Source organism: Lupinus angustifolius, chromosome LG03 (assembly GCF_001865875.1).
Source record: "Lupinus angustifolius cultivar Tanjil chromosome LG03, LupAngTanjil_v1.0, whole genome shotgun sequence".
NCBI lineage: Eukaryota > Viridiplantae > Streptophyta > Magnoliopsida > Fabales > Fabaceae > Lupinus > Lupinus angustifolius.
This window is the reverse complement of record NC_032011.1, coordinates 17,620,145-17,642,466: the sequence shown is the minus strand read 5'-3', so window position 1 is coordinate 17,642,466 and position 22,322 is coordinate 17,620,145. Positions and strand designations below refer to the sequence as shown.

Here is a 22,322-nt window from a genome sequence, read left to right as displayed (position 1 = left end):
AACATTCACTGATGATGGACTTTGGAGCGCCCCCAACCCAATGGCGGAAGATGGAGATTGATGATATTCGCGATAACAACAATACAAGTTATGGGCTTGGGCTGATGTAAAAGGGTTGGGGTAGAGGGCTATATATATTGATGTTATGTAGACCTAATGTAACAAGGAGAAGAATAGTAAAACACTAATCCTTATTCTCTAATAATATATAGTGGTAGCCGCTCAACGCTCTCGGGGACGTAGGCATAATTGGCCGAACCTCGTTACCAAATCTCTTGTGTTATTCTCTTGTCTCTATACTCCTTACTATTTGATTGTTCGCTTGTTCCCAACAATTATGACTGAATATAGGCCTTTTGTACTCCCCGTTGAATTTACCTTTTCTGTCCTGGTCAATGACATTTAATTTGTCTAACTATCTTGCTCTAATTTATCACTCTTTCAACCTCTTTCCTTGAGAAGTAGATATACAAATTGCTTTTGCACTTACTCATCCTCTCACCTCAAACCCTCCATATAATTTTGATTTGTCTCATGATAGGATGAGTTCTCTAGATAAGAATCCATTGAGCCTATTCTTTTGTGTTTGTTCTAGTTCTTCGGGTGGTTTTGCATGCAACAACCTTACTCATACTCTTGGGAGGAGTAATCGTGACAAATGGTAATCCATAATCATTTAACTTGTTCCTATAGACACCACCATTTCTCGTGACAAGCCACTTGCTTGTACGATTGTTTCAACGATTAAGGAGAAGTAATATATTCCTTACCTCAACAATTAGTGTAGAACATGGTCACATGAGTCAGAGAATAATCCAATAATCATGTCATGATAAAAAAAGATTCAATGTGATATGTATAAGGAAAATTATTAAATGAAAATATTCTACTCACACTTTGTTATAAGTGGAATATTTTTAGGATGAAGTATAAGATTTACATTATTTAACCATAGTTCCCATTTGATGCATATCTTACCTAACCATGCTTATAAATGCTTAAAGGTGGGCCTCTAAGTCATGTGGCTACATCCCATATCTATGAGGCATAGTATCTGATGCATCTCGCTTACATGAGTCTTCCTGATGTTTTCTTGCTCCCCAAGTTTTAGCGTAAGAACTTGAGTCTGGTAGACGAGAGTTTAATCGGATAGAATTTGTTGGTCTCCTCTTGATACATTGAACTCCCAATTGAGACTAATTTTAATATAACCTTGGACTCACTCTTAACGAGGAGCTCATCAAGTAAAAAGTTCATCATTAGTTTGAAGGATTAATTAACATGAAATCATTGAAAAAAAGTTAATTAACATCTCATAAAAATATTTTTAAAAACTTCAAAGAATTTCCAATATTAATTTGTAATAAAAATATAACTTTTTTTTTCATTTTAAAGGGCTCTAAATAATTTCTAGGATAGTGCCCGAAATGTTTGACACATTTCTCAGTACTCTATCAGTTTTGGGAGGACCTCGAAATAAATAGTTTCAGCGTATCCGAATTTTATATATAGAAGGTAGGTGAATCATAGTAGTAGCATCCATGGTCGTTGAAATTTGAATTGGTTTCTTAATTAGGGACCCACACCCAAAGGCGAAAATGTCCTCACAATTCAAATCCCAAAACCGCGACTAAGTTTACTTTAATACAATAATTTGAATTCCTGATTAAATCTCAGCCGTTCAATGCACCTCCATTTTCATTACATAGATTCAACTTTTCAATTTTCAAATCCAACGGAACAAATCACAAACCCTCACACCAGAGAGAGAGAGAGAGTGTGTATGCAAATCACTTCGATCTATGTTGAACATTCGAGTTCAATCTAAAACCCTAAACTCAAAGTAACTTCACGATTCCTCAATTTCGTCGATTCGGGATTCTCTTCTTCTCCTCCACTTTCAGGTACGCAGCACTCTAGCTTTCAAATGCTAAATTTTCTCTAATTTGAAACTCATTTTTGTTCTCTTTATGATAGAATGTATCGAGATTTCAAATTCTCTAACCGTAGTTCGGGTAAACTCGAAGAAGTCGAGAATGTGGATCCATTGAATTCACATGCAGTTCAGAGCTGCGTGGAGAGTTCTAGACCTCCATTGAACACAATCCACGATCAAGATACGATTTCTCACAGCAAATTGGAGAGAACTCCTTCAAAAAAAGGAAGAGGATATGAGTCTTCAATGCTGCCGCTTCGGACGCCAGATAAGCACGGCGGAAAACACCGATTTGGATGGGCTCAAAGGAATGACACTGTTTCTAACTTATATGATGACAAGACAGGATCTGGTGTTGGAAATGGGAGTTTGGTAAATGTCACTACTCCTCGTGTGATTCGAACTGTAGGAAGAGGTGTTGGTAGTGCCGCCACGGCTTGTTCGGAGAGCAATTCCACGCAGAGTACTCCGACCAAGAGTGTGACAAAGCCGCCATGTTCGAGTATTAGGAGCAAGGTTGATGGAAACAACTTTAGTGCTCGATTGGGAAACTATGCTCCTGCATTGCATAAAGGGGGAATGTTTACACCTACGGTTGCTAACACGGTCAGAGTGCCTCACTTTGATCTCAAAGAAGATTCTTCATTCTGGATCAATCACAATACACAGGTGAATGAGTTAATTCATGTTCTTTGAGAGAAGTTTGTTGAACCATAGGAAGTATTGACACGACATTTTTATGTAAAAACTATAGGATAGAATACAATTCTAGTCCAATATATAAATTTTTGAAGAAAATTGTTTTAACATGAAACTAATGGCAATTATCTTTATTGTGATATTTTATTCTAATATTGCTTGTTTTGATGTGAAAACTATGATTAGGTTATTATTCGTGTTCGTCCTCTGAATAGCATGGAGAGGAGTACACAAGGCTATAACAGATGCTTGAAACAAGAAAGTGCTCAATGCATTACTTGGATTGGGCAACCGGAAACTCGATTCACTTTTGACCATGTTGCATGTGAAACAGTAGACCAGGTATGTGATGTCACTGAAACACAGTTTGTTGCACCAATTTTTATTTGGATGAAGTTGTTGATTTCTGTATCCAATTTATTTTTTTTAGGAAATGATTTTTAGAATGGCTGGTCTTCCAATGGTAGAGAACTGCCTTTCAGGATACAATAGTTGTATGTTTGCATATGGACAGGTATTAACTAAAACCATTCTACGTGGTTATTTTATCACTGTTTTTCTGTTAATCCGTAGTCGTCCTTATAACCAATGTATCATCTAGGCATTTCGTAGCTTGTTGATATACAGATTTCTGTACACTGATTCCAATAATGGCTACTATTGTGATTCTAAGTTTATTTGAAATTTGTGATATAACATTATAACTTCTAATCCATGTTAGTGTTTGCTGCATCTTAGGTGCTTCAGTTTGTCATTGCTGCAGTGATTTACTAATTTATGTCAATGGTTATGCGCAGTACTATAAAGTGGGATGGGATCATAACTTCATAATCAGAACCTAACATAGTTTACTCATTTTTCAGTAATTTTGTGCAGCACTTTAACTCTCTATATAAGACATGTATATTAGTATATTTATCAGTATCACAAAGCTGTCTGTGTAGAATGCATGCTATCTGTTGAGAGGTTGTATGCTTAGCATTCTGTAGTGTAAGTAGTAACGGAAAATAACTGATAGTGCTTTGATTATGATAGGTAGCAAAATACTGCTTTCCTTTTGACTTTAAGATGATGAATGAGTCTTTTAATTTTGTAGACAGGTAGTGGGAAAACATATACAATGCTCGGTGAAATTGAAGATTTAGATGTGAAGCCTAGTCCCCATCGTGGAATGACTCCACGTATATTTGAGTTTTTATTTGCCAGGATCCAAGCTGTAAATTCTTCACCCATTTCTACTTATGTATTGCATATAAAGCAGTCGTTTTTATATTAGTAGAGCTCATTATTCTGCATCTCTTTGAATTTTTTCCTTTTGTCCTCTCCCCACTAAAATTGATAGGAAGAGGACAGCCGAAGGGATGAGAACTTAAAATACAACTGCAAGTGTTCTTTCTTGGAGATTTACAATGAACAAATTACAGACCTACTTGATCCTTCTTGTACAAATTTGCAAGTGAGCCTATTTCTTTCCACCCTAATCAAATGACTGTTTGATAATTTTTGTTTAATCATTGCTTTTTTTCTTAATAGCTGCGGGAGGATGTCAAGAAGGGTGTTTATGTTGAAAATCTATCCGAGTTTGAGGTTGAAAGTGTGAGTGATATCATAGGACTTCTAATTCAGGTACTAGTCTTTGGACTATATTGTTCATTTTGAGGCAACCCAAGCAAATCCCCCATTCTTTTATTTAAATTCACGATGACATGTATTTGCATTTGCACACACTTTCTTCCATTAACTTGTAGTTTCTGACGTACAGGGTTCTGCAAATAGAAAAGTTGCAGCAACGAACATGAATAGAGAAAGCAGTAGGTCCCACAGTGTCTTTACATGTGTAATTGAGAGCACATGGGAAAAGGATTCTACAACTAATTATCGTTTTGCAAGGTTAAACTTGGTTGATTTAGCCGGTTCAGAAAGGTAAGACATTAGTTTCTGGATTGGTTGGACCAAATGTTGCTTTATGTGCATGTAGTAACCAAACTTTCAATTTTAACAGACAGAAAACTTCAGGTGCTGAAGGTGAGCGCTTAAAGGAAGCGGCTAGCATCAATAAATCATTATCTACCTTGGGGTACTTTTTACACGAATGCATAAAGATTTCAAATGTTTTTTAGATGTAATTATCTTATTTTTGCTTTATCACAACATAACCACTCTTCACAAATTGTGCTTGCAGTCATGTTATTATGATCCTGGTTGACGTCGCAAATGGTAGGCAGAGGCATGTCCCTTACAGGGACTCGAGGCTGACGTTTCTTCTTCAGGTTGATTATATACTGGTTAGGTTTCCTTTGAAATATTCATTTTCAATTTGTTTCTGATTGGTCACTCTTTTTGCCATGAAATGCAGGATTCTCTTGGTGGAAACTCGAAAACAATGATAATTGCCAATGTCAGCCCTTCTATTTGGTTTGTTCATTTGTCTGGACCTTAGTTTCCTTCGTCAAAATGCTAGAAGTTGCCTTAAAAATACCATTGAGCTTTATTAATTTCCACTTTTGCAGCTGTAATGCGGAAACGTTGAATACGCTTAAGTTTGCTCAAAGAGCTAAACTTATTCAGAATAATGTGAGCGCCATTCTATGGTCTACCCTGATTATTCTGAAAGGCATGAATCTCATTATTCATTTTTGTCTTGTAGGCTATTGTGAATGAAGATTCTACTGGGGATGTAATTGCTTTACAGAACCAAATACGGCTTTTGAAGGTGGTATTGATTATTTCTTGTAGTTTAAGTTGTCATTAATTGATAATTAAACTCAGTGGATTTTTTCTGCAGGAGGAGCTTTCAACCCTCAAATGTCGTCACAATGTCTCCAGGTCTTTGTTCTTGCCTATGGCATCTGCCATGGATATAAAACAATCAATGGAAGATAGCTGCTTAGGAAATGCAGCTGAGATGGTTGAACAACACGATGATGATTTGCTTGATTATGAATCTAAGGGCGTCAGAATGTCCCACAAACAGGTATACTTGCCCTACTAGGTTAATGAAGGTCCTGTGGGATAACTATGCTTGAACATCGAACCATTTTTTCTATTATTTTCCTTCCTTGTCCTTCAACATCTAAGAAATAAAAGACTTTTCCTATGTAATTCATCATGTGTTTTATAAGATAAAAGTCCCTACTAAGATGAAAATTTGTGATTATGCTATGAGCTTTCATGTGTCGTAGTTCACTGGCTTATGACTTGTGTCATAAGTTAGTGTTGCTGTGACAATCTCCCCATATATAGGCTGAGGTTGCGTACATCTGACCCTCCCTAGATCTCGCTATGGTTGGAGCCTTGTGCACGACCCTGTTAGCTTCTGTGGCTAAAGTAGCTTCCACTACCAGTCTTAAAGCAAATTTATACTATTTTCAGCATCTCGATGATATGATATTATAGTCTTATTGACAGCATGACATCATTCATTATTTAATATTCAAAACTTCTGCTGTGTTAGATAATATCATTGGAGACAACTCTGGCTGGTGCTTTGAGAAGGGAGCAGATGGCGGAAAGTTCTATTAAGAAACTAGAAGCAGAAATTGAGCAGTTGGACCGTTTGGTATTTTTTTATGACATCTTGCTTTTGAAGTTTTGCATTTCAACTGTGTTTTCACTCGTCATTTGTAAATTCATTTTTGTGCAGGTTCGGCAAAGGGAGGAGGACACCAGGAGTTATAAAATGATGCTAAGGTTCCGTGAAGATAAAATCCGTAGATTAGAATCTCAACTCACTGGTTCTATTCCTACAGATACAGTTTTTCTGGAAGAGAATAAAGCACTGTCTGATGAGATTCAGATACTTCAGGGAAAATTTGAACAGAATCCTGAAGTTACTCGATTTGCATTGGAGAATATTAGGCTTCAAAACCAAATTAAAAGGTTATATTGTTTCCAGTTCTAAAATAAGGACTATAAAATGTTCTCTTTTTTAGCAGTTTCTGATGATGGCTATTGCAGATATGAAGAGTTCTATGAGGAAGGGGAGAGAGAGATTCTTTTGGCTGAAGTGTCTAGTTTGACGAAACAAGTGTGTCTTTCTAGAATCTAATACTGACATAATTTCCCTTCTATATCTCCTGTTTTAAAGCTTTTTATGACTGGAAAATCATTCATGTTTAAAGCTTTTTATATTTTCCCTTCTGCAGTTGCTTCAATTTCATGGTAGAAACTCAGAACATGGTAATTCAAATTATGGCATTCAACCTCAGGTCAGTCTGTAATTACCTGATGCAGTACATAATTTCCTTCTTTGAACATTTCATTCTCTTTTTGTCTGTTCTCTTTGGGTGTGTTTATTGATGCAAGGGTTAACACAACAGAAATATTACAACAGATTAAAAGTAGTTGAGGGGACAACACAACTTCTTGTACTGTCTGTTGTTTGTTGGACGATGCACAGAACTAAAGTTTTGTGCTATACACTGTTTGATAAGCATGAGTGTTGGGCAACAATTTTATTGATAAATTATATTCAGTGTAATTTACATAGCATTTAATATATATTTTTGAATTATGTTCTTGGTGAAACACAGCAAAAATCAAACTAGCTAGAACCTGTAGAACACAGATAAGGTTTGGGCATTTTGCAGAATGAAAGCGGGCTGGGGGATGTAGACAAATAATTATAGTAAGATATAAAGAGAAGAGGTTTTGGCCCCTGAAACTGAAAGATGTTTCACCTTCAGAGTGCAGATGGGAAAATTTAACAGCTCACATAGTTGCCATTTGACGATTAAAATTTGACATAGATGAGAGAATAAAAATCTTAAAGCATCTCACATAGTGGTGCAGAATCCGAACACCCTTCACCAGAAATCTATAAACCTCTATGATCTTCAAGGACACTGATGAGAATAAAAAATGAAGAAGAGAAGAAGTGTATGATTTGTCACTGTATGAATTTTATACACCGTTACTGCATCATTCAAATCATCATTGACTCTTCAAAAAAGTAACCTAAATGAATTATGGATGATATAGTGATTGTGTATAAAACTTTATATTGACAGTGCATAAATATTACACTCAATAAAGAAACAATTGAGTAATTTGAAGCGGAAGGGGTAAAGGTTTGCTCTGGCATTGTATGAATTTTATACACTGTTATTGCATCATCCGTCATTCATATTTAATCACCATTGACTCTTCAAAGAAGTAATCTAAATGAATGGTTGGTGACGTAGTGATTGTGTATAAATCTTTTCATTGAAAATGCTTAAATATTACACTCAATAAAGAAACAATTGAGTAATTTGAAGGGGGTGGAGTAAAGGTTTGGGTTTTATGGGTCATTTTACAATTTTGTGCTATGGACAAAATTTCACCCCAGGTTTAGCGGGGGATAAAAAATGACTTTTGTCTTGTCATCTAGATAGTTTTTGTCCAGTACTCTGCTCAAATAAAAAATCAACGAGCCAACAAGGTACCAATGATTTTGTGTTGTGCTGTCCTTTGTTTCTTAGCATATCAATATACCCTTTCTTTATCTATTTTAGTCCTTATGAATGTATCACTTTACCAGTATACACAAGGATATCGTTATACTAGTATGGTCTTAAGTACAGTCATTATTAGAATAATAATGTAATCCTAATTAGCACTCCTTAATGAAAGAACTATTTGATTGTACACATACACACAAATACAATATAAATCTAATAGTTCCTAATTACCATTGATGCAGAATGCTCAGTGTTGCAGTAAAGAAACTGACTCTGTTGATCTAGAGGTTTTATTCCCACCTTTATAGTAAATTTAATGATTTTTCCATTCAAAATTGTGATATATGTGACCTCTTCTGTTTATGGATTGCAGCTAAAAAACACTCTTGACGAGTTACATGAATGCAGGCGTAACTTAAATTCTTGCTTAGAGGAGAATGCAAAACTCAGTAGGTGTGTCTTTTATTACCCTTTGAAGTTCATTTGCTTATGTCCAAACATATTGGGGCTCTAAATATTTATTGAAACATCCTAATTTGTTTAATCGCATTGTTAATCTCGACAGGGAATTAGAGTCTTTCCGCTCAATGTTGAGCAGCACCAATGTCCCAAAGGTAGTCTTGTTATTATGATATCACATCCTGGTTTTTTACGATATTGTAAAAATCAGCAAGGGGGAGGGGAATGTGATGTTTGCAGGCTAGTGTCTTCATGCAAATCACGCTCTTTTTCTTTTGTTATCAGTTATGTCCCAAACCGGTGGAGTGTATGACCAATTAATCACTTTAATAAGCTGGGCAGCCCTCCCTTGAGAGCTAGCTTTTGGGTGGAATTAAACACAATTACTCTAACAATTTCCTACAGAATTGTTATTTTGAATTATACTTATGCATTATGTGAAATTATGTTTACTATATATTATTTTCAGGATTCTATAACAGAACCATCACATGAAGCTCGAACACTTCCACCTAAGATGCTGGGCAAGCATGAACCTCAAATGTTAAATCAGACAGAAGATACATTGAATTTGGAGCTGGAATTAGATATAATAAAGATCATTTTGAAGGAAGAGAGAACGTTCCGTGGATTATTGGAGGAGCAAACAACATGCATAAATCGGGACTTTGAGATGGCAAACGACAGGCTTTTTCTGACCAGCAAACAATTAGATGATGCACAATATGACCTGAAAGAGGCAAAATCTGTTATTGAAGCTCTTGAATCACAGCAAATTTTATCAATCAAAGAGATAGAAGAGTTGAGAAATAAAAACAACCATTATTTGGAGCTTATGAGGAAACAAGAGCGTGAAATAATGGGCTTGAAGAACCAACTTGCATCTAAGGAGTTCAGAGATAATTCGCCTTCAAATCAATCAGGGATTGAAAATGAGTACCCTTTACAGGTAAAACTCAGAAGGATGCATGATTCTCTTGAAAAGGCCAAGCAGCTAAACATGTTGTACCAAAGTGATCATGCATTTAATGTGTCCAATGAAGAAGAGATGGATGAAGTCCGTCGGCAGGCTGAGGCTGAAACTGCTGAGGTGATTGTCTGTATGCAGGAAGAACTTGCAATGCTTCAGCATCAAGTACATGATAGTAATTTGAAGGAAATAGAAATGAAAGAAAATATACTACATTTGGAAACTCAATTGAACAAGGTGCAGGAAAATTTGCTTACTGCCATTGATAATAACCAAAGTTTAAGTGAAGAGATTGGGCAGAAAAATATGGAATTAAGATCACTGGCTGAAGAATGGGAGCTATTAACCACTGAGATCGAAGAGATTCTTGTTGATGGATGTGAGACACTTGTTGATGCCTCTGATGAACTTGGCTACATTAGCAATTCACTTCCACAGAAAAGGATTTGGATTTCTGAGCAAGTGGGCACGGTGGTTAGAAAAATCTCTGAAAAAGAATCATTAATTGTTGAACTCAGAAGATGTTTGGAAGATGCAAGCAATAAAAGAAGTGATATGGAGTGTATGCTGAAGTCCTTACGAAGTGCAGCACTGGTGATTACTGAAGCCCACCAGAAGGATTGTACTGAAAAAGAAAAAGAAATTCTCCTATTGACATTACAGTTGAGTGAAAAAACATCTACTGTGACACAGCTGGAGGAGCAGTTGATGATGGCAGAAGATCATATCAGAAAAGCTTCGATTTGTGCAACAGTGGCTTTTGTGGTTGTGGACAGATTCTCAGAACTGAATCATGGTTACCTTGATGATCTAAAGTGTAAGGATAGCCTGCTTAGTGAATTATCAGAGACTAACCATAGGAAGGATGCTCTTCTGATTGATCAGTCCACTTTGCTTGTACAAGCAGAGAGACACATAGCAGAGTTAGAGGAAAGATGTGACAATTTAGGTGAGAAGCTGTCCGATGAGAAAACACATTCTGATGCTTTGGAACAAATGCTTGAAGATATTGAAAAGAATGCCATTTCAAAGACAAGGGAGCAACTAGCCTCCCTACAACATGGTGTGTCTACAATAAGGTCATGCATGGCCTCATCTGCAGAGCATTCAGAAAGTCTTGATAATATAAATTCATTGGATGAATGCACGTCATATTATGACAATGATGGTGTAGCAAGGGTAAGTTAATGCTGCTCTCTGATAGATATTATAGGATCTGTTAAATTTATTTATTTCATTCATGGCTGTGATCTGCGAGTGGTTTTTATTTAGTATTTGGTATTTTGGTATTGTTGCAGACAAGTTTTGAAACAAATCAAAACAATGTTTTAGATCCACGTCCTGTTGAAGAACCTATAGTTGACCTGGCCGATTTACCATCAAAATTGGATAAGAAAGACCAGAAGTCTAGAAGACTTTTCCATGATGCATGTGAAAGAGATTTTACCATTTCACTTTTGAAAAAGGAAATAGAATGTGCTCTTCAAAGCTTAAAAGAAGTGCAAGATGAGATGACCAGACTACATGATGAGAAAAAGGAGATGTCAATGTCTGTAAAGAAAGGTAGGGAAAACATAGAGTGCCTCACAACTCAAATACTTGCCCTGCAAGAAGCTATGAGCCACTTTGAAGAGCAATCCCATGTCAAGATTGAAATACTCAGTCAAAAGTTCAAATACCTGGAGAAAACTCTGAAAGAAACTGGCTCTCATTGGTATAAAACGAAAGAGGTAATTCTTTTGTAAATTATACATAAGTCCAGTGTGAAACCTCTCTTAGTGCTTTTGTTTTCTTCCATTCCGTGGGAAATATTACCTTCCTAATTTGGAATATCTCCGATTGCTTGTTTTAGGGATTGGGTCCTATTTTTATATATTTTGTTGACAGTATTACTGTTGATTTTATTTCTTGTTTACGTTTTTTATTCTTTCCATTCCTATTTGCTAATGTTTAGGAACAAGTCTTTATTTTCTTTCTATTTTTATGCTCTAGGTGTCTCGTTTCTTGCCTCTTGGCTGACTTTAAGAGCTGTTGATGTGCTTTTTTTGCTTTTCTTGTTATGCGTTTGTCCTGCTTCTTGCTGATATGTACCCATGTTTGAAGAATAATGTTAGCATCTGAACAAAATATGTAAAAGATTATATCTTACTCTGTATCGATTTCATATGAGAGGTTTCAGTATGTGCAAGGAGGGAATAAAATCAAAATCCCTAAAAATTAGCTATTATTCAAAAACTGCCATATCACTCACTACACAATATTCATAGCTAATAAAGAAGAAGCTAATACCATAAGTGTAATTGATTTAAATCCAAATTAATCCCACATAATTGGGATTTTGTCTGTCCAACACTCCCCCTCAAACTGGTGAATAGATGTCAATCATACCCAGCTTATACACGCATGACTCAGGGCTTGGTTTAGATAAAGCTTTTGTAAGAGTGTCAGCTTCCTGAGCCGTTTTTGGAACATAGGACAAAGATATAGCTCCATTGTCCAGCTCTGACTTGAGGAAATGGCTATCAATCCTGATGTGTTTCATTCTGTCATGTTGAACTTGATTATGTACTATGCTTATAGCTGATTTATTGTCACTATAAAGTCTCACAGGAGAGGTGATGGATATGTTTTAATCTGCCATTAGTCTTTGAAACCAAATCAGCTCAGAACTTCCTTTAGCCAGTGCATGAAATTCGGCTTCTGCGCTACTTCTTGCAAAAACTTTTTTTTTTCGTGCTTCTCCAAGTGACTAGATTTCCCCAAACTTTAGTGCAATATCCAGTTGTAGACTTGTTGTCATCTATATCTCCTGTCCAATCTGCATTGGAGTATCCCACTATTTCTCTATTGTTGTTTTTCATGAATAACAATTCCTTACATGGACATCCCTTTTAAGTATCTTGAGATCTAGTTTGCTGCATCCATATGCCTGTTTCTGGGAGCATGCATGAACCTACTGATCAATCTCACACTAAAGCAATGTCTGGACCGTGAGGATAGATAATCAGTTTACCAACTAATCTGAAATTTTATGCTTACAATTCCTCTCTAGACGTACCTTAGTGGGTCTAAACCCCAACTTTCCAGTTTCTTTCTTTAAATCTAGAACATATTTTCTTTGAGAGATAAAGATCCCTTGTTTACTCCTAGCAAACTCCATTCCCAATAAATATTTCAAAGTACCAAGGTCCTTTATTTGGAATTCTGATTGTAGGTGTGGGTTTAGAGACACAATCCCTACATTGTTGTCACCTGTAATTACCATGTAAAATAACTCGTTTCCCATTAGCATAAAGTCTGTTTTAGACCATAAAGGATTTTTTTACGTTTACAATCCTTTCTTGGTTCTGCATGTGCCTCAAATCATGGAGGAATCCTCATATAAACTTCCTTATCAAGTGGATTGAGTGTACCCTTGAGCAACCAATTGAGCCTTAAATCTTTCCATAATATCATATGTTTTGTACTTCACAGTGAACACCCATTTGATTCCAACTATCTTCTTCCCATCGGCAAGTTTGCCATCTCCCATGTTTGATTTTCCTTCAATGTTTTCATTTCTTCTATCGCTTTTTTCCATTCGGCACTTTGTAAAGCTTCAAGAATATTGCATTGCACTTGATTTTCTTCTATTTTGGAATAAAGGCCTCGTAACTTCTTGATAATTGTGAATATGTGATATGGTTAGAAATATGGTGTTTTATATAGGCTCTTGCCCCTTTTCTAACAGTAATAGGAAGTCTAAGTTATCATTTTTTTCTTCAATTTCTTCAACCGCAGTTGGTTCTATTACCACCGGAGAATCTACCACGAGTTCAGATTCATGGCATTGATTGAGAGTTTTAAACCTGATGAGTGAGAAAACATATCTTACATGTGGTTTACATGAGATAGTTCCCTTTATTTTTTACTAAATTGTATTTGAGTGAGAGGAGAGTTTGAGACTATTTTTGTTTGAGTTAGAGGTGAGTTTGGATCATTTTCTGTTTGATTGAGAGGAATGATAGGACTAACAAATTCAGGTAAGATTATAGGACTAACAAATTCAGGTAAGATTATTGGACTAACAAATTCATTTGGGACTATTGGATCTTGAGGATGATCTCCTAATAATATCTCCCCCTGGAGAGTAGCCTGTGGATAAAGAAATTGGTCTTCCTTAAACGATACATCTCTAGAAACAAAAAACCTTCTTGAGGAAGGAGGGTAGCAACGCTGTTCCTTTTGTGAAGCATAATAACCTAGGAAAAGACACTTATATGCATTAGGGTCAAGTTTACTAGGATAGGAGAGTTGTTGTGAACATAGGCAAGACAACCAAAAACTCGAAGAGGAAGAGAATTAAGAATATGAGTGTTAGGAAAGATAAGGAGTAAAATATTCAGTGGAGTCCTAAACTTGAGGACTTTGGATGGTAAGCGATTAATAAGGTAGGCTGAAGTTAAAACAACATCTCCCCAAAAAGAATGTGGGACATTGCTTTGATCATTAGAGGCCGAGCAACATCAAGTAAGTGACGAATTTTGCGCTTTGCAATCCCATTCTATTGAGGGGTGTAAGTGCAAGAACTTTGATGAAAAATACCATATTCTTGAAGGTAAGTATTTAATGCTTGAGAAAAATACTCTTTCCCATTGCCAGTGCGAAGAATATGGATAGAAGACTGAAAAACATTTTTTATAAGTTGATGAAATTGTTTAAAGAGCATAAGAACCTCATATTTATACTTCATTAAGTATACCAAGAAACTCGTGTAGGATCATCAATGAACGTAACAAACCACCATTTTTTATTAGCGGTGGGAACACGAGTTGGACCCCATACATCACTATGGACAAGGTGGAAAGGTGTAGATGGTGTATAAGGGCGAGATGAATAGGGAGAACAGGATTGTTCAGCTAAAACACAATGACCACAATGAAATGGACATGGGTCTTTATTTAAAAATAAATTTGGGTACAAATATTTTATGTAAAGAAAACTAGGATGTCCTAACTGTTGGTGTATGAGAAGAACATCAGAATCAGAAACAAGTAGACCCATTAGAATAGGGGTATTAGATAAACCACCATTGGATGATGGTAAATCTTGAAATTGACAGTGAGAATGAAAGAAAGTTACTGAACAATTTAAGTCTGATGCCAATTAATGAACTTAAATTAAATTGCAATGTAATTTGGGAACATAAAGAGCAAATTTAAGTGATACCCCAAACACCACAATATCCCCCTGCCTAGAGCTTTACGGACTGGTACCACTCCTTGAAATTGGCACCATTGAGGCGATGAAGAATTAAGGGAATGGTATGCCGGTCAAGGTGTGACATCTGCATACTGGCAGCGCCAATGTTACTGTTTGGGTTTGTGTTTGGATCGTCGGTAAGTGGATTCAGAATCTTAGGCGATTCTGACGATGGGAGGTGGTTGTGGAGGATGTCGACGTCTCAATTTTTTTCAAGTCAGGGGATGTTGCCTGCTCCTGATACCATGAGCAAAATATGAGAACGATTATATCTTATTTTGTATTGATCTCATATGAGAGGTTACAATATAATGAAGGATGGAATAAAGTCAAAATCCGAAAATAGCTAATATTAGAAAACTGCCATATCACTCACTGCACAGTATTCATAGCTAATAAACAAGAAGCTCATCACCATAAGTGTAATTGATTTAAATCCAAATTAATTCCACATGATCGGGGTTTTGTCTGTCCAACAACATACAATGATTTCACTAACACCCTTAAGTATTTATCTTTTCAGTCTCTTGAACTTGAAGTTGGGCAGGCAAAGACCATTTCAACTCAGAAAGCTGAAGAAGCATCTTGTATTCTTGCTAAATTTGAAGATGCTCAAGATATGATGAAAGAAGCTGATATAATGATCAATGGATTAATGATAGGGAATGAATCTATGAAGCTTGATATAAAAGGATTGAAAAAAAGAGAAGCCGCATTACTTAATGAGAAAGGTATATTAATCAGCCAGGTGGAGAGTTTGCAAGCTGCTGTTGATTTGAAGCATGAAGAGATAGAGAACCTTGTTCAATCAAATCTTATAGAAACGAAGGCTCTGGTTGTCGAGTTGGATGATGTTATTAAAGAGGTTCGATTGGCTATGAAGGAAAATTCCATGCCTTTTGCTTGTGAGTTACAGTGCATTAAGTCTCAATATTTACAATCCATTAAGCTAGTACAGCCATGGCTCGAGGAGATCTGGTCTGAGATTTTTTTAAAAGACTGTGCTATGTCTGTGCTACATCTTTGTCACATGGGTATTCTGCTGGAAACAGTAACAGGGATGCATGCAGAAAATGGTTTGCTTTCACATGGATTGTGGGAATCAAGCTCGGCCATAAATGATTTGAAGGAACACAACTTTAGGACAAGGCAAGAGCTGGATATGTGCAGAATCTTGAAAGGTAAACTGCTGGATGATATCAAGAGTGGTTTTGATCGCATTACTAGGAAGGAGGTGGAAGTTGGAGAGGTCACTGTCAAGCTAAACGCTTTTGCTAAAAACATATCACACCTACAGCTCCAGGAGGAGATGCTGTTGCAAAGGTCTAATGAAATGGGATCCCAACTTGCTACATTGATGAAGGAATTGAACCTAAGTAATGCAAATGTTGTGACAACCCTTTTAGATCAAGAGAAAATACTGGAACGGAAAGTAGAGGCCATTGAGTCTCAAGCTGAAATTTTCATGGCAGATTGGTATGCCAAAGACTTTGAGTCAATCATCCTTGCTTCTGAATCAAAAAATATGGCATGCAGTATAGCAGATATGGAGGATCACTTTGTCAAGTATTTGACATTAATTGAGACTTTGAAGAAAGAAATACTTTTCTCCCAGGTAGAATCCGAGTTAGCAGAACAAATTTTGATGGACAAGGAAGATGAAGTTTGCCTTCTTAGAAAAGAAGTTAAACAGGAAAAAGTGGAAAAGCAAACTCTATTAATAGAATTGAACCAGAACATCTTAAGAATTGCAGAGATGGGAGAAGTAAACAAGGCCCTTGAGCAAAATATTGAGTCTCTAAAGGATGTTACTTATTCGAATAATGCATTGAAGAGTGAACTTGTTGAAGTGAAGGAGGCAAAGAACAGATTGTTGGATAAGATTCTACATCTTGAGGCTGATCATGATAAAGTAATTAGGGATCTCATCGAAAAGGATGTGGCTTCCGAATTTTATTTCCAGCAGACTTTGGACCTTGAACATCAAAACAAGGTCCTTGAACAAAATATGGAGTTTCTAAAGGATGTTGCCTGCTCAAATAATGCCTTGAAGGGTGAACTTGTTCAAGTTCAGGAGGCAAAGAATAGATTGATGGATAAGATTCATTATCTTGAAGCTGGCTATGATGAAGTAGTTGGGGATCTCATAGAGAAGGATGTGGTTTCCGAATTTTCTTTCCATCAAATTTCTGTTCTTAAGCATCAAAACAAAGTCCTTGCAGAAAATATTGAGTTACTAAACGATGTTACTTGTTCAAATATTGCCATAAAAGGTGAACTTGTTGAGGTTATGGAGGCAAAGGATAGACTTCAGGATAAGATTCTACATCTTGAAACGGGTTATGATGAAGCAATTGGGGATCTCATAGAGAGGGACGTGGCTTCTGAATTTTATTTCCATCAGATTTCCGTTCTTGAACATCAAAACACAGAGTTAAGGAAAGTGAATTGTATGTTGGTAAATTCATCGGACAAACTTCAGAATGAAGTGAACCTGTTGGATTCAGAATTAACTAGAATCCAGACCTTACAGCAAGTTGAGTTATCCAGAAAAGACGATGTAATTACAGGTTTACTGTATGATCTGAGCTTACTGCAGGAATCTGCATCCAACAGTAAAGACCAAAAAGATGAAATTGATGAAATGGTGGCCACAATGGAAGCATTAGAAGAGGAGCTTGCCGTTAAATCAGGTGAGCTTGCTGACGTTGCTGCCAAGTGTCAGTTGTTTGAAGCTCAGGTTCTGGAGAAATCAAACATTATTGCAGCCCTTGAGGTGGATCTCTCTAAAGAGTGTGAGGCTATTAATTTGCAAGTCAGTGAAAATCAAGAACTTAGATCTCATATCGAAGCTGTGTTGGCAGCAAAAAAGGTTGTTGAAGATGGGCTAAGGGAAAGAACGAAGATAGCAGAGAGCTTAGAAGATGAAATCTTGGAAATGAACAGTGTTCTTAGCCAAATGAATGATTCAATTAAAAGCTTGAGCAGTGATCTGGATGAACTATCAACTGAGCGGGATAAACTTCAGTGTCAGGTAATTTGCCTTGAAGAAAGGCTTAAACATGCTGAAGCACAAGCTGAAGCTGGTGAAGCAATTGTTCAAGATGCTCAGAAGGTAATGCTTCTATTGATTAGTAGTGAATAATCTATTACTTAGTTTAAAGAACTCTGTTCTGTAGTATCATGCCTTTAGGATTCATTGAACATAATCTTCTGCAACTCCAACATGTTGATAACTATTTTTGCATGTCAAATGATGTAGCAAGCTGTATCAATCTGAGATATGTACTCTGTATAGTTTGTAGAGATTGGAAGCTTGCCACATTTTTCAACTCCACTGTCTATAGATTTTTATATGCAATTTAGATTAACACTTAAGTAGGCAGATGCTGAGAATCAGAATTTCATAGAGATTGATGTACCATGGGAAGGAAAATACCCCGTAATATTGTGATCTTTGAAAGATAAATTTCCATGAGCCTGCTGTTTTCGTTTAACACTAGGAATAAAGTAAGCTGTCAAACAAAACAATGCTGAACTAGCTCTATTACTGTTTTCTTGTTCCTGTCTGAAATTTGTTAGAATAATTGCAGATGGCAGAAAGAAGAAAACTTTATGCTGAAGACAAGGAAGCAGAGGTGAAACTTCTAGAGAGATCTGTTGAAGAGCTGGAAAGTACTATAAATGTACTAGAAAACAAAGTAAGTTTTCATTTGTTTTGGTACTATTTGACATAAAGATTGTCTACCTCCATTGTCATTACACATCATTAATCACTTTGGTCAGGTTGATATCATCAAAGGAGAAGCTGAAAGACAACGGTTGGAAAGAGAAGATCTAGAATTGGAGTTACATGCAATGAAGGATCAGATGCAAAATGTTACAAATGCTGATGCTGACATGAGAAGGTTCCTAACTATTTGCCTTGTTGTGTGACTTTTTTTTTTTGTCGTAGGCATATGAGGTTCTGCGATGCAATATATAATATGTTTCTATTTATGTTCCTGTAGATTTGTGAATGAAAAAGAGAAAAACCTTGAAGAAACCCTAAATCACATTCAGGTTCTTAAGAGGGTAGTAGCAGGAAAGGATGCAGAGGTTGGACTTATACACCATGGCTAATTATTTACTTTTGGAGTGAAGTTTCTTGTTCTAATTATTTTTGTTTTGTCTGCTACAGATTGAACAATTGAAAGCTCACATTTCAGAGTTAAATTTGCATGCTGAAGCACAGGCGAAAGAGTACAAGCAGAAAGTTAGTTCTTTTAGTTGTATTCAATATAATGTTCATAGATGTCATAGTAGTTATAATTAAATGCTCAGTAGTACAAAGTACTAACTATGCATATAGAGTTCAATCTTGCGTTTTCTTCTCTAGCTATGTTTAGTTATATAAGTAATAAATGTATCATTACTTTAAATCAGTTCAAAGCATTGGAAGCCATGATTGAGCTAGTCAAACCTGAGGGCCTTTCTACCCAATCTACCTGTGTTTTGTCAAACAATTCTGATAAGAATGCCACCAAGTCTCGAGGTTCTGGCTCTCCTTTCAAATGCATTGGGCTGGGCTTGGCACAACAGATAAAATATGAGAAGATTGAGGAGCTTTCTGCTGCAAGTCTGCGCATTGGAGAATTAGAATCCCAGGCAGTGTGTCAACAGAAAGAGGTAGGCTTTTGGCACTGCATATTTAGAGTTCGCTGATATCACTTATTGATGTCAGTATTATTTCTTCTGCTTTTTCCAGATATTTTCACTGAAAGCTAAACTAGCTGCTGCTGATAGCATGACCCATGATGTAATTCGGGAGTTACTTGGAGTGAAGTTGGATATGACCTCTTATAAGGTAACAAATCTATTTCAAGTGGTTTTTCTTGACATGACTTTTTCGTTATATGAAGAAAAATCAAATAGTTGTCATTTACTCAATGATTTTCAAAGATAATTATGCACTTATGCTAGTCACTATTTCAAGTGGTTTTTCTTGACATGACTGTGTTGTTATACGAAGGAAAATCATATAGTTGTCATTTGCTGAATTATTTTGAAAGATAATTATGCACTTATGGTAGTCACTATTTTGCACTCATTTTGAAACGTTGCCATTTAATTTTTGCTATGATGCTCATCTTTAATTTTCTTCTTCTTGTTAATGTAGTCACTATTGGATAATCAGCAAGTTCAGGAGATTATAGAGAAAGCTCAATTTCATAGTATAGAGCCTCAAGAGAAGGTAATCTAAACATCAGACTATGATATTGCATTTTTTGTCATGTTGTATCGAAGTTAATCTGAAGTTCTGAACTACTTACCCAATCCAGGAACAGGAGGTTATTAAACTAAAGAATCAGCTGAATGAATTTATTGAAGAAAGGAAAGGGTAATCAAATTTCAGACCTTTTTTGTAGTTGAGGGTGAAATTTGATTTCACACTATCAATAACATTTCAGTCTTACTTAAACTATTGTTTTTATTCTCAACTAAACTTGTCAGATGGCTAGAAGAAATGGATAGGAAACAAGCGGAAATGGTAGCTACACAAATTGCATTGGAAAACCTTCGGCACCAAGAACAGTTATTAAAAACGGAAAATGGAATGCTGAAGGTGGAAGATTTAAACTCGACTCTATTTTGTCTTTTTTTCTTGTGTACATTTATCTTGTTTCTTTTATTTCTAATTGGAAGACTTCCCTACACTCATTTTCAACAGATAGAACATGTGAGTATGAAGAGTAAAGTAACGGAACTAGAGGAAGAAGTCAATAAACTGTCTGGTCAGCAAAACCTTCAGCAGCGTATTCATCATCATGCTAAAATCAAGGTAAAAGTTTAATTTTTACCCAGCTCAAAGCTCACATAGATGTTTTGTAGGTCCTAGATGACTTTTGCAGCATATAGTCCCACAGCTTATGGTTTCGCCAGATTGGTGCTTGAAAGTTTTTTTTGTAACCATTTAAGTACTTGAAATATTTTAAAAGCTCTTAGATTGAAAGTTTTTGGTCACCATTTAAATCCTTTGGAAGGACTAATGTGGTGGTTTTCCAGTTAATTGATGTCAAAATCTTCCAAGGATGTATTCAGCCACTCTTAATTATTTGAGAACTGATCTTGGAATAATTATGGACAATATATCCTTAATTCTTATAATTCCATTCTCTTTGAAATCAATCTTGAGACTGATCTCGTAACAATGCAACAGGAGGAAAACAACAGGTTAAAGATACAGAACGAAGAACTCAGCGCAAAGCTACGGAGGGCAGATATCTTCCTTTCGCGTGTCAAAGAAGACCTTGCACGTCTTCGTGCTTCTGCTGGGGTGAAACCACGTATTGATTTTGATGAGGAGCAACGTCTGATGATAAAACTTAAGGTTAGGCTTATAAAAACAATAAAACTTAAGGTTAATTAGGTTAAATATTGTACAACTTAGGTACAGTTTGGTTGTCGGCATAATTTTGAGCACACTCTTGGGAATGTGATGCCAAAGAATATAAAAAGTTAAAAACATTCTCGACTAAAAAGGCAAGAATCAAAATTTCATAGTTTCTTCATAGATCAGAATGCCTAGGAATGTTTACATTCCAGCTTACTTGGGCTCTGTTTTTTCATAATCTTCTATCAAACATAGACAAGTCATATAATTCCTGTTAATATAAAGAAAATATATGTGAATCAAACACTAAAAGAAATATATTGTACTAGAATTCGCTAAGAAATATGCTATACCATTAGTCACTATATATAATGGAAGTTTAAATATGAGTCAATAATGCCACAGGAGATCGAGGGAGAGAAACTACTATTAGCACAGCAACTACTGAGATTGTCTACTAATGTTTTAAAGGTATGTGGCACCTTTGTGGCTCTTGCTATGAACGAAGGCGTGAACTGATCCGACAAGAAACTAATCCCTTGCTCTACTTTTACTTTCAGGTTGCTGGAATAGTGAAACCAATGTCTGATATTAATCCCCTACTTGCTGAGGAGGCCCTAGAGATGCTCAATAATAGGATAACTTCTCTGGAAATGGAACAACAAGATTTGAAGTTTAAGGTATGCACAGGGCACACAAGTTAAGTGAATTCTAATGTGAAGTTTTCTATATCAAGTTTTAAAGAACTAACAAAAAACGATGCTTACTCTTGTACAGAATAAAATTATAAATGAAAGGATTCGATTATCTGAGATCCTGCCACAAACTTCTCCATTAAACTCAAGATCCTAGGAGAATCGTATAACCCCACCAAGAGCATCCCAAGCTCCATTGCTTTCAAGTTTTGATCGATGTAAGAAAGCTATTGTATTATTGCGTTTAGCCGTTGCTAACTTCATTTATTGTCGTGTAAATAACTTCTATGTACAGTTCAATGAGAATTGATATTTATTATTATTGTTATTTTTGCTGTTGTTTATAAAAGAAGTGACACTAATCTGGGAAGATTAAAATGGATTAGTTGCAATTTGATTTTGGCTTAAGCAAACCTCCAAAAATTGTGTATACATGTGGGGCATACTGAGTTAATTTAGCATTACGAGGTAGCAAATTGAGTTTCTCAACATATTTTGGGAGAAGAGT

The 22,322-nt window shown here is 36.1% G+C and overlaps 1 protein-coding gene across 3 annotated transcripts; it reads left to right on the top strand.

The window, feature by feature from the left end:
* Positions 1,655–22,138, top strand: LOC109343573 (kinesin-like protein KIN-12D). 3 transcript variants are annotated; one of them, XM_019581933.1, is made up of 39 exons: positions 1,655–1,904; positions 1,978–2,605; positions 2,822–2,977; positions 3,066–3,149; positions 3,732–3,851; positions 3,978–4,091; positions 4,169–4,261; positions 4,398–4,558; positions 4,638–4,712; positions 4,818–4,905; positions 4,992–5,050; positions 5,146–5,209; positions 5,283–5,348; positions 5,421–5,609; positions 6,090–6,194; positions 6,279–6,514; positions 6,593–6,662; positions 6,781–6,843; positions 8,319–8,363; positions 8,450–8,529; positions 8,642–8,690; positions 9,005–10,684; positions 10,804–11,235; positions 15,270–16,748; positions 16,947–17,861; positions 18,340–18,447; positions 18,533–18,654; positions 18,757–18,844; positions 18,927–19,001; positions 19,172–19,414; positions 19,494–19,592; positions 19,905–19,979; positions 20,068–20,126; positions 20,240–20,351; positions 20,457–20,567; positions 20,946–21,116; positions 21,525–21,590; positions 21,680–21,799; positions 21,897–22,138. In XM_019581933.1, the coding sequence occupies exons 2-39, from the start codon at positions 1,979–1,981 to the stop codon at positions 21,969–21,971; spliced, it is 8,574 nt and encodes a 2,857-aa protein (XP_019437478.1). In that variant the 5' UTR covers positions 1,655–1,904; position 1,978; the 3' UTR covers positions 21,972–22,138. The 3 variants fall into 3 exon arrangements, with proteins under 3 accessions (XP_019437478.1, XP_019437476.1, XP_019437477.1); XM_019581932.1 differs by having other exon boundaries at positions 1,658–1,904; positions 15,270–16,960; positions 17,075–17,861; XM_019581931.1 differs by having other exon boundaries at positions 1,657–1,904; positions 15,270–17,861.